Source organism: Peromyscus leucopus, chromosome 8b (assembly GCF_004664715.2).
Source record: "Peromyscus leucopus breed LL Stock chromosome 8b, UCI_PerLeu_2.1, whole genome shotgun sequence".
In the NCBI taxonomy this organism is placed as follows: Eukaryota; Metazoa; Chordata; class Mammalia; order Rodentia; family Cricetidae; genus Peromyscus; species Peromyscus leucopus.
Window position 1 is genome coordinate 36312616 of NC_051086.1, and position 15350 is coordinate 36327965.

The following is a 15350-nucleotide window of genomic DNA, read 5'->3' on the forward strand; positions in this document are numbered from 1 at the left end:
AAAATTTCTTTACCTGTTCAGTTGTTAATGAACATATAAGTTACTTTTAGGTTGTTAAAGTATCTATAAATGGATCTGGAGAGATGGCTCAGAGGTTAAGAGCACTGGCTGCTCTTCCAGAGGTCCTGAGGTCAATTCCCAGCAACCACATGGTGGCTCACAACCATCTGTAGTTAGATCTGGTGCCCTCTTCTGGTCTGCCTGCATACATGCAGGTAGAATACTTGTATACATAATAAATAAACCTTAAAAAAAATCTATAAACATTATTGTATATATTGTAGACTTATGTTTTCTTTCTTTTTTGAAACAAAGTTTCTTTATGTAGTCCTGGCTATCCTAGAACTCATTCTGTAGATCAGGCTGTCCTTGAACTCATAGAGATCCACCTGCCTCTGCCTCCCAAGTGCTGGGACTAAAGGCATGTGCCACCACCGCCTGGCTGTTTTCTTTTCCCATGGGCAAATACTAGATTATATGGTGAAAAGAATTGCTGAGTCATGCGGTAACGGTGTGTTACCTTGTTAAGAAGCTGATCACTGTTCTCTATGGTAGGTAGTTGTGACACTCCTGCTTTAACCCCCACCCTCCGCCAATCACCGTGCATGGTAGTCCACTTGTTCTGTCTGTGCCTCCAGCTTACTGGTTTTGGTCTATTTGCATTGAGTCATTTTAGCAGATGTTTTAGAGGTCCATCCTTCTTATTTTAATTTAGAATTCCTTAAAGACTGATGTTGAACCATCTTTTTTTCTTATGTTTATTGACTGTTCCTATATGGGTTGAATAATTCTATATATTTGGAGTCAGAAGTGTTTCTGACTTTAGTGTTTTTAAAATACTTTCATATAGGAAATGAGCACTCTGAACTGAAGTATGAACAGAAAATTGATTTATGTTTCATATATAACTTATACACATAGCCTGATGGCATTTTTTTTTTTCAAGATAGGGTTTCTCCTGAAATTTGTAGATCAGGCTGGTCTAGAACTCACAGAGATCTGCCTGCCTCTGCCTTCCCAGTGCTAGGATTAAAGGCATGCGCCACCACACCAGGCTTTATTTTCCTGGCGTTTTGACTGTATCCATCATAAAAGGTTTGCTTTGGTCAGATATTTTGTCACTGCAACAAGAAAAGTCACCAATACATTTAACAAAGATGAAAATATAAAACCAAGGACTGGCTGGGCGGTGGTGGCACACAACTTTAATTCCAGCACTCGGGAGACAGAGGCAGGTGGATCTCTGTGAGTTCGAGGCCAGTATGGTCTACAAAGTGAGTTCCAGGACAGCCAGGGCTTTTACACAGAGAAACCCTGTCTGGAAAAAAAATGAATAAACAGAGAAATACACAAAACCAAGGATTGAGGCGAAGGAGATGGCTCAGTAGGTGCTTGCCACCAAGCCTGATGACCTGAGTTTGATTCCTGGGACCTACATAATGGAAGAAGAGTTGTCCTCTTCTCTGCCCCAACAAGGTTTCTCTGGTTGATTTTTTAAATTTCATATTTTTCCCTAGTTTTTCTTTTTTCTACCCTAATTTTTTATACTTTTTCTTCTGCTTTCATTTACTATTCTTTAAAAAAAAAATTTTGGTTGAAATGGAAAGTACTGTCATTAAAATGTGGTTTTCCTTATTATCTAAATATGCTTCTAAGCAAAGCATCACGAATTTTAATGTCCTGTGTTTTAATAACTTTTTTTTTATGGTTTATTTTCAGGATTTTGTTTGCTTATTTGGTTGGTTGGTTGGTTGGTTTTAGGTTTTTGTTTTTTTTTTTTTTCAAAGCATGGTTTCTCTGTGTATCCCTGGCTGTCCTGAACTCATTCTGTAGACCAGGCTGGCCTCAAACTCACAGAGATCTGCCTACTTCTGCCTCCCCAGTGCTGGGATTAAAGGCATGGACCACCACTGCCTGGCTGAAGTGTTTTTTAAAAATATTTTATAGTTAATATTTGGGAGATTTTCCACATATGTTACTGATTTGTAGATTAATTCCATTTGGATCAGAAAGTATACTTTACATGGCTTGAATCATTTTATATTTATTAAGACCTATTTAATGACCCAGAATATTTTCCTTTTTTGTAAATATTTTCTGTGCACTTGTAAATAATATATGTTTTGCTGTTGCTGCGTAGAGTATTCTGTGTGTGCCAAGCCAAGTTGATTTAGAATGCTAGACAATTTTTCTCTGTTATTTTGTCAGCAGCAGTGGGGCAGGAGCTAGAACAATAGCTCTGCTTCTGTCTTGTAGCAGCCTGAGTTTGTTTCAGTGACCTGTACTCAGGTGAAGCCAAGATTTTTTGACCTTATAAAGGAATTTCCGTACAAGTCAGAATGATGCAGAGTTGGACTGTATTAGGAAGAAAATTTTAAGTGGATTTAAGCATACACATTAGGAAGAGAGAGATACACTCAGGAAACATAGGGAACACATCCAAGAGCATGGTTGTAGGCTTCTGAAGAGTCTCCCATAAGCTCACATTAGCTGTAGATTGCATTTTGGTGGCTTCTAAAGTTATCCCAGCAGTTGCTAAGGAACGTCAGTGAGATCATAGAGGAGTTCTGGTGACGAATAGGATTTCTGTTGATAAGGTAAAATCCTAGGTCACAAAGATCATAGAGGAAATTAAGGTGTTTTTATTATAAAGTTTACAAATTTGTTTATATGATTTCTAGAAATTTTCACATTTATATCTGTGAAAGGCGTATAAAAACTCATATATACCCAGCCCTTAAAAATGGTTGATTGCTATTTTAACATTTTTATTTGAAAATAGCTCTGCATAAAAGGAATATTACCTCTGTGTAAACAATCTCACAGCAAATGTTAATGGTGCTGGGAATATTGGTTCTGATGAGAAATTTCAGCCAGACTCTGGAATGGGGTCTCTTTTCTCATTCCATGTCCTCTTAATAGTCTCTGTCTCCCTTCCCCCATCCCTACCTAACCCCTCATCTTCCATGTCCCAGGCTGGTCTCAGACTCTATATAGATAAGAATGACCTTGAAGGTCTGATCCTCTTGCCATTGTCTTCCAAGTGTTGGGTTGTATGCCCCACCATTCCTGGCTGTTATCTAGAATCAGTATCAAAGATAAACACTTCCCCTGCAGCCAGTATTTGTTTTCCTTCTCACTCCTTTCTGTTCATTGAGCTTTCTATCTGGTGCCAGTTCTTTCTGTCCTCCCTAATCCTTCTGTACTTTTTGCTATGTACCTAAGACAAATCTTTAATGTTTTTGTGTGTAGGGGCTGATATTTTCTTGCTCTATTGTCCAGCCTGGCCCAGAATTTCTGGGCTCAAGTTATCCCCTGCCTCAGTTTCTCAAGGTAGCTGGGACTACTGGCAAGCGCCACAGTGCCTGGCTGTTTAGTTTGTTTAGATAGAGCCTCACTTTAGAGCCCAGGTTGGCCTGGACCTTGATGTCCTCCTGCCAGTGTCATCCCTGGGATTACAGGTATTAACAAGCTTGGCTTTTCTTTTGTTGTTGTTTTTCCCTTCTGGTTATAGAATTCTAACTTGTAGATGTTTTGGATTGAATAGTCTATATGTATATGTCATTCTTTTCTTGTGCTTGAGGTTTGTTGAGCTTGATATTTGTGATTTGTAGTTTCTATCAAGTTAGGAATACCTTTGCAGTTATTTTCAGTACTCAGCTTCTTTTATGTTTCCTTCTTTCTCCCTGCTTCAAGGACTCCAATTAGTTAATGCAGTTTTCTGTTTTGTTGTTCCATTTTATATTTCTTCTGCTGCAATACCATCAGGTTCTGCTGTTGATCTCTGTTAATGTATTGTGATCTCAGGTAGGGTTTACACGTCTAAATCTGCTTTTTATTTATTTATTTAACATCTTAAGTTCTATCCCAAGCATTAGATTTGACAGTCATTCTTGTTGATGACAACCTTTTTAAACAATGTTTTTTGTTTGTTTGTTTGCTTGCTTGCTTGCTTGCTTGCTTTTTAGAAAGGGTTTTACTATGTATAAATCCACCTGCCTCTGCTTCCCAAGTGCTAGGATTAAAGATATTCGACACCACACCAATCTACAAACATATCTAATAGAAAGCTAGGACAAAATGATTGCAGTGAGCTACAAAGATACTGGGCGATGGTGGATATATAAAAGAAGATCAGATGAATATGCTAGTAGCAGAATATTGAGAATGATTTTACAAGAATAGAATATTTAGTCATATTTATATGATGAGCATAATGATGTGGTGAAAAGTGGAAATCAACTGATGCATGGAACAGAGATGGTAACCTTGGAAAATTTTAAAAGGCTTTGAGATTTGGTACAAACATAGAAGACAGTAGCTTTTGAATCTGAGCACAACTAGGTCATCCTTTGTCACAGGAAGAGGCAGAGTCCTTGGGTACAGTTGGGCTAGCATGTTAGATTTTCCAGTTTGAGTCTAGAGGCTATTAACACTTGGCTGCACTTGTTGCTTATTGCAGTGGTCTCTGGGTAGTTTTCTGGGTGCTGTAGGCAAAACACTACACCATTTAGATACATTCCTCTCTAACTAAAGGAGATATTTAAATACAAAGGGAGGGGCTCTGGAGAGATGTCTCTGGTTAAGAGCACTGGCTTGCTATCCCAGAGGACCAGATAAAAACCACCTATAATAACTCAGTTCCAGGGGATCCAACACTCTTTTCTGGCCTTTATGGCCTGCAGGCATGCAAATGTTACATAAACATACAGACAGCCAAAATGCCGATAAACATAAATCAAAAATAATAAAAACAAACAAACCAAAAAAAAAAAAATGGGTGGGCATGGTGGCACATGCCTTTATCCCTGCTCCTGGGAGGCAGAGGCAGGTGGATCTCTGTAAATTCATGGCCACTCTGGAGCTCCTAGCACCTGGAAAGGCCTAGGACTGACCCTCCCACTTATTTTCTCCTGAACTTGAATTACAGGCTTGGCATTGCTGTAGATTTTATTAATTTCTTTTTGTTTGTTTGTTTTGTTTTGTTTTGAGACAGGGTTTCTCTGTGTAGTTTTGGTGCCTGTCCTGGATCTCGCTCTGTAGATCAGAATGGCCTCTAACTCACAGAGATCCTCCTGGCTCTGCCTCCCGAATGCTGGGATTAAAGGTGTGCACCACTGCCAGGCCTTTATTAATTTCTTTAGACAGGCTCTCTCACTACATAGTCCTGGCTAGCCTAGACACTATATACACCAGGCTGGCTTGGAACTCACAGAGGTTCCCCCTACTTCTGGCTTCCAAGAGATGGAATTAAAGGTATAAGTTATGATGCCAAATCTTTATTTTTATAAAATTATATTTATTGTCAGAAAGCAACTATGGGGAGTTAGTTCTCTTCTTCACCATCTGGGTTCCAGGGATGGAACTCAGATTGTCAGGGTTAGCAGCAAGCAATTTTACCCACATAGCCATCTTGCTGGCCGTCTAGTCTTGTTTCTTTTCTAACTTTATATGGATGTTTTGTTTGCATATATATCTGTGCATGTGTACAACATGTCTTTAATGCCCTTAGAGGCTGGAAGAGGACATCAGACCCACTAGAACTGAAGTTACAGACAGTTTGAATTGCCATGTCATTGCTGGGAATCAAACTGCTGAGCCATCTCTCATATACAACAGTAGTGAACTTATATTAAATGCTGTTTGATGCTTAGCACATTATCACTCTGCATCTACCTACCTACCTATCTATCTATCTATCTATCTATCTATCTATCTATCTATCTATCTATCTACCTACCTATCTGGCTGCCTGCCTGCCTGCCTATCTCTATCTATCTATCTGTCTCTGTGTGTGTGTATACATACATATACATACATATATATATGTATGTATATATGTATATGTATATTTGTATTTTTGAGACAAGATTTCTCTGTGTAGTTTTGGTGCCTGTCCTGGATCTTGCTCTGTAGATCAGGCTTGCCTTGAACTCACGGAGATCTGCCTGGCTCTGCCTCCCAGTGCTGGGATTAAAGGCATGCGCCACCGCTGCCTGGCTGCATTTATTTTCATTAGTAGTTGAGTCATTGAGGATAAGGCCTTCATAGGGCTAATAATGTCTTCTTACTTTTTGTTATTCTGTTTCACTGGTACCTAGCTCTTTGAGTGCATATCATGCAAAGGTGGCCTGCAATCCTAGCCCTCATTCAAGATTGAGACAGTCAAGAAGTTCAAGTTCATCCTGGATTACCTTGTCTCCAAAAGAAGGTTGAGGGGTTATACCTAGGAAAAACAAAGAATGATGGTACATTGAGTGAAAAATAGGAAAGCCATGATGACACATTAAGACTTGGGTTTGCAAAAAACAAAATGGAAGCTGTAGTTGAGTGAAAGGGGAGGACACTTCAATAAAGAAGATCCATTGCATAGCCATCTGAGATGAAAAATAAAGATAGCCCGAAGGAGATGAGGTAGTTTTGCATCTTGGTGGTATTTTAGAGAGGATGTAGAAATGCTTTGTGACTAGCTGACAGCTGTCAAAGGTGAGAGAGGATTCAATGATTACTTAGAATTCAGGGCTTTTAACTTTGTGTTCTTTTTGGAGATCGTCTTAGGGTTTCTATTGCTGTGAAGAGACAGCATGGCCGTAGCAGCTCTTATAACGAAAGCATTTCATTGAGGTGGTGGCTTACAGTTCAGAGGTTCAGTTCATTATCATGGCAGGAAGCATGGCGTTGTGCAGGCAGACATGGTCTGGAGAAGTAGCTGAGAGTCCTACATCTTTCAGGCAACATGAAGTCGACTGAGACACTGGGTGGTATCTTGAGCATAGGAAACCTCAAAGCCCACCCCCACAGTGACACACTTCCTCCAACAAGGCCACACCCACTCAAATAAGCCACACCTTTAATAGTGCCACTCCCTATGAGCTTATGGGGCAAGTACATTCATACTGCTACAGAGACTGAATTTTTTGTTTGCTTGTTTGGTTGGTTGGTTGGTTTTTTTTTTTTTTTTTTTTTAAAGATTTATTTATTTATTATGTATACAGAAGAGGGCGCCAGATCTCATTACAGATGGTTGTGAGCCATCATGTGGTTGCTGGAAATTGAACTCAGGACCTCTGGAAGAGCAGTCGGTGCTCTTAACCTCTGAGCCATCTCTCCAGCCCCGGTTGGTTGGTTTTTTGAGTCAAGGTTTCTCTGTGTAATTGTCCTGGTTGTCTTGGAACTCATTCCATAAACCAGGCCGGCCTCTGCCTCTGAAATTCAGTTGATCTGTTTTTGTGTGTATCTAATTTGTTACAATAAGAATTCTCTGCTGAATACAAAGTCATTAGGATTTGGCACTGTTTTCTTTAGTCTTCACATTAACTTCATTCCTGTGGCTGTGGCTCTTTGGTTGTCCTGACACAATTTGTTGAAAAGGTTATTTCTTCATTGAGTGATCTTGACACCCTCTTTGAAAATTAGTTGACTTCTTTTTAACAGCAGCTAAAAAGTTTTGTTTTGTTTTTATTTGATTTTTTTAGACACAGGGTTTTGCTATGTAGCTTTGGAGCCTGTCCTGGAACTTGCTCTGTAGACCAGTATATTTTAGCTTTCTTATTATTTGGGTTGCTTTTTTTCCCAGAAATTTGAAGGAAGATTATGCTTATTTTTAAGTAGACTTTATATGAGTCTGTGTATAATTTGACATTATATCTTATAGTGCAGACTTAACCTGGAAAAATACACTTTCTACATGAAGTTATTTGGAAAGTTATGTTTCTGGTTTGCTAAATCTTCTCTAATGCCATGTTCTATACTATTGTAGAGCTTTAAAAAAGTATGTGCTGGATGTTGGGGAGGCAGAAGAAGGAAGACCTCTGAATTTGAGGGTAGCCTGGTCTACATAGAATTTCAGATCAGCCAGAGCTACATAGTGAGGCCCTATTTGAAAAGAACAGCAAACAAACCAATAATAAAAAGACGTATGTGACAGTGTTTTCTTCACAATGCTAATGGTCTTGTAAGATACTAGGGACAGAAGGTGGGAAGGGAGTAGAGTGGCATGGGACACCCTTGTGGAGGCTTTATATTTTAATAGAGAAGTAGTAGATTTTTAATGTATTGTAGATTACACAGCTATTTTTTATCTAGTATGCTTTTTTTTTTTTTTAAGACAGGCTCTCATGTAGCACAGGTTATCCTTGAACTCATTATATAACTGAGGATGCCCTTCAATTTCCAGTGTTCTAACCTCTACCTCCAAGTACTGGCATTAAAGTTATGAGCCACAGTACTTGGTTTATGGGGTTTGAAGGATTTAACCCAGGGTTCACGTATTCTAGACAAGTACTCTATCAACTGAGCTAAATCCCTAGCTCTTTTTTCAAATTAAGCCTTTTCTTTCCTCTTTTGGATACTGGGGATTGAACCCAGGACCTGGAGTATAGTAAATGAGTGCTGTCTACTACTTATTCCCACCTGTAGTCCAAGCATTTTCTCAGGACCAAGAATAAAAAATTTATTTTTGCTTAAAAGTATGTGTGTGTAGTATATGCAAGTAGCCTCAGGTGCCCAAGAAGACTATGAGATGTCATGTCCCTTAGAACTGAAGTTACAGAGGGTTGTGATCCCTCATTATGGATGGGTGCCAAGAACTGAACTCAGATCCTCAGCAAGAGCTTGCTCTTAACACTGAGACATCTTTCTAGCCCCAAGACCAAGAATCTTGAAATTATTTGAACTCTGTAGGTCTCTGAATTAGATTATGAGTATTATAGGTGTGCTGAAAAGAAATGGAGACTCTTGAGTAACTTTGTATCATTTCTGTAAGCTCTGGTAAAGTCTTTTGTTTAGATGCAGCCATTCCATTCTTTCAGTATTTTCTCTTTCATATATGTTGAAGCATTTTTATCACTTGGAGCTTTTCTCAACTAATGGATCTTTCTCTGGTGCCATTATTTTGTATAATTTTATGTTCCTTTCTCTTAGGAGTCTCAGCAGTCTAACTTTGGCCCTGGGGAACAAAGTAAGTATTTGTTTTCTTGCTGGTTTTCAAATTAGCCTATTTATTGGGCCTTTTTTTTTTTTTAAATATAGCCATGCCTTATAGTATGTTTAATTTTTTTTATATTTCTCACTCTGATTTTATGATCTGATTAAAAAAAAATAACAAGGTAAGCTTAGTCTTAAGAAAACTCAAAAACTATAAGTCATTAAAAATCAAAATAAGCTGGGCATGGTGGCACATGCCTTTAGTCCCTCCCTGTACTTAGGAGGCAGAAGCAGGAGGATCTCTGTGAGTTTAAAGCCAACCTGATTTACAGAGTGAACTTCAGGCTAGCCAGGCCTATGTAGAGAGAGACCCTATCTCAAAAAACAAACAAAAAATCAAAATAAACTTACTTATCTGAACTAATAGTTGAAATTTCATAAAGTCAGTTTGGTGGACACCTCACAAAGTCAAGAGCCTTTCAGTCTTTCCACTTCCTTCATGGTACTGGTTTTGTGGTGATAAAACCGAAGGCAGAAATGGTTATGTTAGCACTACCACAGGCTCTTTATGCATTCTGATCTGGATAGGAAGCCTGGTGTCCTCTGCAGCCTCAAGTTCACCTCCATTCTTCACTTCTCAGAACTCTTGTGGAAGATGGCTGTAGAGAATATATGTGGAACCAAGAAACGTGCAGATTGATAGTGCTGAGGTCAAGGTCAGGGCAGGTGTTTGAGTGGTGCCATGTACTCCGGTACGGAAAAGGAATTCTGTGAACAACAGTCCATTAGATAGATTTATGCTGGCCTAAGAGTATTCTGAAAGATACAAATAAGATTTTTTTTTTACCTTTTGCTAGTTGGTTGTGTGTGTGTGTGTGTGTGTGTGTGTGTGTGTGTGTCTGTGTGTGTGTGTGTCTGTGTGTCTGTGTGTCTGTGTGTGAGATTTTAATGCAAGAGATAAAACAAGAATTTATCTGTTTGTCTACAGAGTGAGTTCCAGGACAGCCAGAGCTGGTTCACAAAGAAACCCTGTCTCAGAAAAAAAAAAAAAAATCTCCTCTGTTTATATATTTATCATGTGTGTAGAAGGCATTGGAATGCGACAGTATACATGTGGAGGTCACAAGACAACTTATAGCAGTCAAACTTGAAATCTGTATGTCTATTTAGTTCTACCTTACAGCTGTAGTTCTGGGTAAAAGGGACGGTGGTTTTTGAAGCAGGATTTCACTGTGTAGCCTTGGCTGTCCTGGTACTCAGAGACCCTTCTGCCTCTTATCTCTGGACTGCTAAGATTAAAGGCATTCATCACCACACCCACCTGTGACATATTGATACATCAAAAATAGCTAGCTATAAACCAAAAGTTTCTGATATTCTCTTAAAACTATCTCCTCCTTATTTTTGCTCCACCTTCATTTACTTCCCCAGTGTTTAATTATGGCAAATGGGATCATAAACTTCATCTTTTTTTTTTTTTTTTTTTCCTTTTGGTTTTCGAGACAGGATTTCTCTGTGTAGCTTTGTGCCTTTCCTGGGACTCACTTGGTAGCCCAGGCTGGCCTCGTCATCTTTTTTTAATTGATTTTAATAGTATTTTTCACTGGATTTATTTTTATTTATTTTTTTGGGGGGGGGCTCCTGGCCCTCAGGAATGAACTCCTCAGGGTATGGGTCTCCAGCTGTGCTAGTCATTAGTTGGGCATTCCCATAATTTCTGCACCATCTTTACCCCAATACTAAATTTATTTTAAATGTTTATCAGTATGAATTCTAGTTTTTCTCTTGTAACATTAAACCATGTTACATGAAATAATTACAGTTATTTAATTAGCCTTCTACTAATGGACATGTATTTTATTTCCTAGCTTTTGTTGTTAAAGCTGTGCTATTATAATGCTGGATGTGGTGACACACACTTAGAACCCTGACTTTAGGGGAGCTGAGACAGAAAGATTGCAAGTTCAAGGCCGGTCCAGGCTCTGCATTATGAATTTGGGCCAGCCTAGGCTGTGTAGTGAGACCCTGTCTTTAAAAAAATATCAGTAAAGCCATATTATTATTAATATCATGTTTCTATGTATGTGTGAGCATTCCTCCAGATACTGGGTAGATTCCTTTCATTGAACTAGATCAGTAGCAGGATAGTTACAGTATTGATAAGATAATGTGAGCATATTACCTTCTAAAATGGCTGTGGAAGATCATTGCTTATGAGAATGCCTGTGTCTCCTGTCCACTATGTGTAATGTATTTATTTTGATTTATATTTTTGAAGATACACATTTTGTATAGACATTTTATAATCTAAATAACCAATTACAGTTGCTCACTTCTCTATCTTTTTGTTTTAGAAAGATTCAATGCTTCTGCTAAAACATCAAATGGGCACCAGTCAAAATCGTAAGTTTATTGTTTAATGGGTTTCTTTTTTTCCCTAGAAGTTATCTGTAATAGATGGATATTTTAAATGCTAGAAATATTACTCTTTTGTTTTTTAAAAATTTAAATTAACCATTTATTTTGTATGTGTATATGTATGCACATGGAAGTCAGAGGTCAACTTGTGGGAGTCATTCTCTGGTCTCGGCTTAAGTTCAGGTTGTTGGGCATAGTAGTAAGCCCTTTACCCTCTGAGCCATTTCACTGAACTGTTTTGTTTTCACTGTGAAACCAGAAGCCTTGTGCATTGAACTACATACATCCCCATCTAGAAACACTAATGTTTTATGACATACATAAGCTAACTTTATCTGTAAAGGGCCAGAGAGCATATTATAGATTTTATGTCCTAAGTACTCAGTTTTGTCATTACAGTATAAAAGCTGTACAGACCACAGACATGGCTGTGTTCCATCTAATAATACTAATTTTGTTGTTTTTGTTTTTTGATACCAAGTCTCATGGTGTCTAGGCTGTCCTCAAACTTACCATATGTATTCAAGGATGACATGAACTTAATCCTCTTGCCTCTACTTCTCAAGTATTCAGATTATATCTAGGCAAGTGTCATTATACCTGGGTTTTCTCTTTTTTGTGGTAATAGAGATCGAGGTTGTTTCACATGCTAGGCAAGTACCATACTACTGAGCAATATCTCCAGTCCAATAAAAATTTATTTACAAGACAGTAGTGGAAAACTGGTTATGGAAATACTTGTCTATAATCCCAGCATTCCCAAAGACTGAGTCAGGAGGATTGCCATGAGTTTAAAGCCAGCCAGGACTACAAAAGCAAGTTTGACCAATCTAGGCTATATGTAGTAATACCTTTCTTCAAAACAACAAAAACAATACGCATCTCAACAAACAAAAGGAAAGGAAAAAACAGTAGTGGCCTAAGTTTGCCATACAGGCCGTGGTTTGCCCACCTCTATTCTGAGTTCATAGTTTGTGTGTGAGTGTGTGTCCGTGTCCTGTTTTTTGAGACAGGGTTTCTCTGTATATTCCTAGCTGTCCTGAAACTCACTCTATAGACTAGGCTGCCTTGAACTCATAGAGATCTTCCTGCCTCTGCTTCATGAGTGCTGGATTAAAGGCATGCACCAGCACTGCACATTTAATAAAAAAAAAAATTATGTTAAAGATGGGATTCTTCTTAGTAAACCTCCCATTTAGCCACCGAATGCAGCATCATTTCTATTATTTTGAAGTTTTCATATTTTTATTATATTTTGTAGGTAGAATCAGAAGTATGTATCACAGTAGGGGTAGGTGTATTAGGTGATAATAAATTACATCTAGAGTGTGAGCACCTGAATCCTGAGATTAACCATTTAAATCAGTGATTAGAACAAAGTTCCAAAGAAACAGCAATTATGTGGCTTCCTGTACCACAGCCACAGACCACAGCACTAACCTCAGCCTAATAGCTTCTTCATGTAACAAAAGGAGGACTGAGAAGGAACTACATGAACAAAAACAACTTCCATACACTGCTGAGAAACTCATTATGTCTTTGTTATCATATCTTTATGCCAAAAACTAATAATGCTTGTCTGCTCCATATGGGCATACCACTTTGGTTGCTGAGGAAACAAAAACATGCTGGACCTAGAGAGGTGTCGTAAAGGCTTTGACATACTTACATATGTAAACAGGTTCATTGAGCTGCCATTATTAAATCATAAGGGCTGAGAGAATTCAGAGGAAGTCCATTTTCCTTACTGGATCAGTCATAGAGATATGCTAAGCCCTTGTTCAAAGAAAACTTTTTAAAAATTCCATTTACTGAACTAATTTTAAACCACTTCTCATATTACATAGTCATCTGGTTACTTATTTCAGGTGATTGTGTGTGTGTGTGTGTGTGTGTGTGTGTGTGTGTGTGTGTGTTTGTATTTTGAATTTGGGGGTCAGATTTAGAAATGCAGATTAGGCTTTGAGGGGAGAGTACAAGTAGTTACTGCTGTGAAAGAAGACTTCTTCCTACTGATTGGAGACTCACAACACTTTAAAAAGAAAGGTAATGAGGAAGTAAATATTTTCTAGATACAGATCTCTCAAACTTTATGTTAATTTTTCCTTCATGAAAAAAAAAAACCAAAACCACAGAATGTTTCGTGTTACTCACATTTTATGTAAATCTAATGATTTTGGACTTAAGGAAAACTTAAATCTTTGATTTTACTTAAAAAATTTGTAGAAATTGTCAGCTTATTGTATTTATATATTTTTAATTCAATTTGAATTTCGGTGAAGGAAGATTTAGAACTTGGATTTAAAAATTCATACACAGCCATTTCTTACCCCAAACTCTAGTGCTGGTGTCACTTGTCTTCATGGCAAGGCATTGTGAACCAGAACTTTTGCAGTTAGCCAGTTGCCAGCAGCCACTCAGCTCTTTGTCTTCATGGACCGTTGGAGACAAGGGAGGAATTGCTTGATGGTTCCATTCTCTCTTGCTTCTCCTTAGGACTCATATCTGGTAGATCACGCTTTAGTAACTGTGTTAGTATCCATGCCTGTGTCCAGTGAGAGGGTAGATCACGCTTTAGTAACTGTGTTAGTATTCCTGCCTGTGTCCAATGAGAGGGTAGATCACGCTTTAGTAACTGTGTTAGTATTCATGTGTGTGTCCAATGAGAGGGTAGATCACGCTTTAGTAACTGTGTTAGTATTCCTGCCTGTGTCCAATGAGAGACAAGTTTGTTGTAACAGGAGTGCATGTGAGAGTTGAACTAGAAAAGGAAATGAGCATGTTACTAGTGGAGGCAGCAGCTTTGTTCCTACCGTGCCCACTGCTCTCTTTGCAGAATGCTACATTTTGCTTTCTTTAATTTTTGTTTTTGTTTTTTGAAACAAAGTTTCTCTGTGTAGCCCTGGCTATTCTGGAATTCTTTCTGTAGGCCAGGTTGGCCTTGAACTCAGAGATCCACCTGCCTCTGCCTCCGGAGTGCTGAGATTGAAGGCATGTACACCATCACCTGGCTTAAATTTAAAAAAAAAAAAAAAAAAATTTTAATGCATGGAAAGTTTAGGTTATAAAAATGGATAATTTCTTCCTTTTTTAAAAATTTTTTTTGGTTTTTCAAAACAGAGTTTCTCTGTGTAACTGTCCTAGCTGTCCTGGAACTTACTTTGTAAACCAGACTGGCGGGCCTCGAACTCACAGAGATCCACCTGCCTCTGCCTCCCAAGTGCTGGGATTAAAGGCATGCACCACCACCACCTGGCTTAAATTTTTTACTAGAATGTGAGCAAATCTAAACAGGATAAAGACAGTGTGTGCATGTGTATTTCAATTAAATTTTTGGCTAACACAATGATTAGTCCTAGAATTATGGTAAATATTTAGTACTCTGGCCTGCTGTGATTAATGCTCCTTTCTGCCTTTTCCCTCTAGTATGTTAAAAGATGACTTAAAACTAAGCAGCAGTGAAGACAGTGATGGGGAACAGGTGTGTCTACTATACAGTCTCTTGTCAGTCCTTTATACTTACTGTTTGATTATGTCGTAGTTTTTAAGATCAGTACATTTTCCTGTAAGTTTTCTTATACTGGATGTTTGTAGTCTTCTGTAATGTCGTTAAGCTTCCCTTTTTGTTTTTTTAATTGACTTTTCCTTAACATTTATTATGGACCAGAACATACTTTTGAAGCAGGAGGTTACTTACAAGAAATATTTTCAAAAGTTTTTAAAAAATGATTTTTTTTTTTAATACAAATGGGTCCCTTGGAACTGGAGTTACAGATGGTTGTGAGCACCATGTAGGTTCTGGGATCTTCTGCAAGAGTACTTGCAGGCAGTGCTCTTAATGGTGAGCCATCTCTCCAACCCCCCAACTTTTTAAGTCTTATCCTAGAGAATTTTTTTTTGTAGTAGAGTACTACTGGAGACTGAGGTAGGCAAGCACTACTTCTTTCTTTTTTTTTCTTTTTTTTTTTTTTTGGTTTTTCGAGACAGGGTTTCTCTGTGCAGCTTTG

General features: G+C 38.3%; 1 protein-coding gene across 3 annotated transcripts in view; it reads left to right on the forward strand.

Moving 5' to 3' along the window:
* Positions 1-15350, forward strand: part of Aff4 (AF4/FMR2 family member 4) — a 73131-nt gene that overhangs the window by 31197 nt on the left and 26584 nt on the right. For all 3 annotated transcript variants that reach the window (XM_028855687.2, XM_028855686.2, XM_028855688.2), the window contains 3 exons: positions 8923-8959; positions 11280-11328; positions 14770-14824. In XM_028855687.2, coding sequence (XP_028711520.1) covers positions 8923-8959; positions 11280-11328; positions 14770-14824 — 141 coding nt within the window. The remainder of the gene's footprint in view (positions 1-8922; positions 8960-11279; positions 11329-14769; positions 14825-15350) is intronic.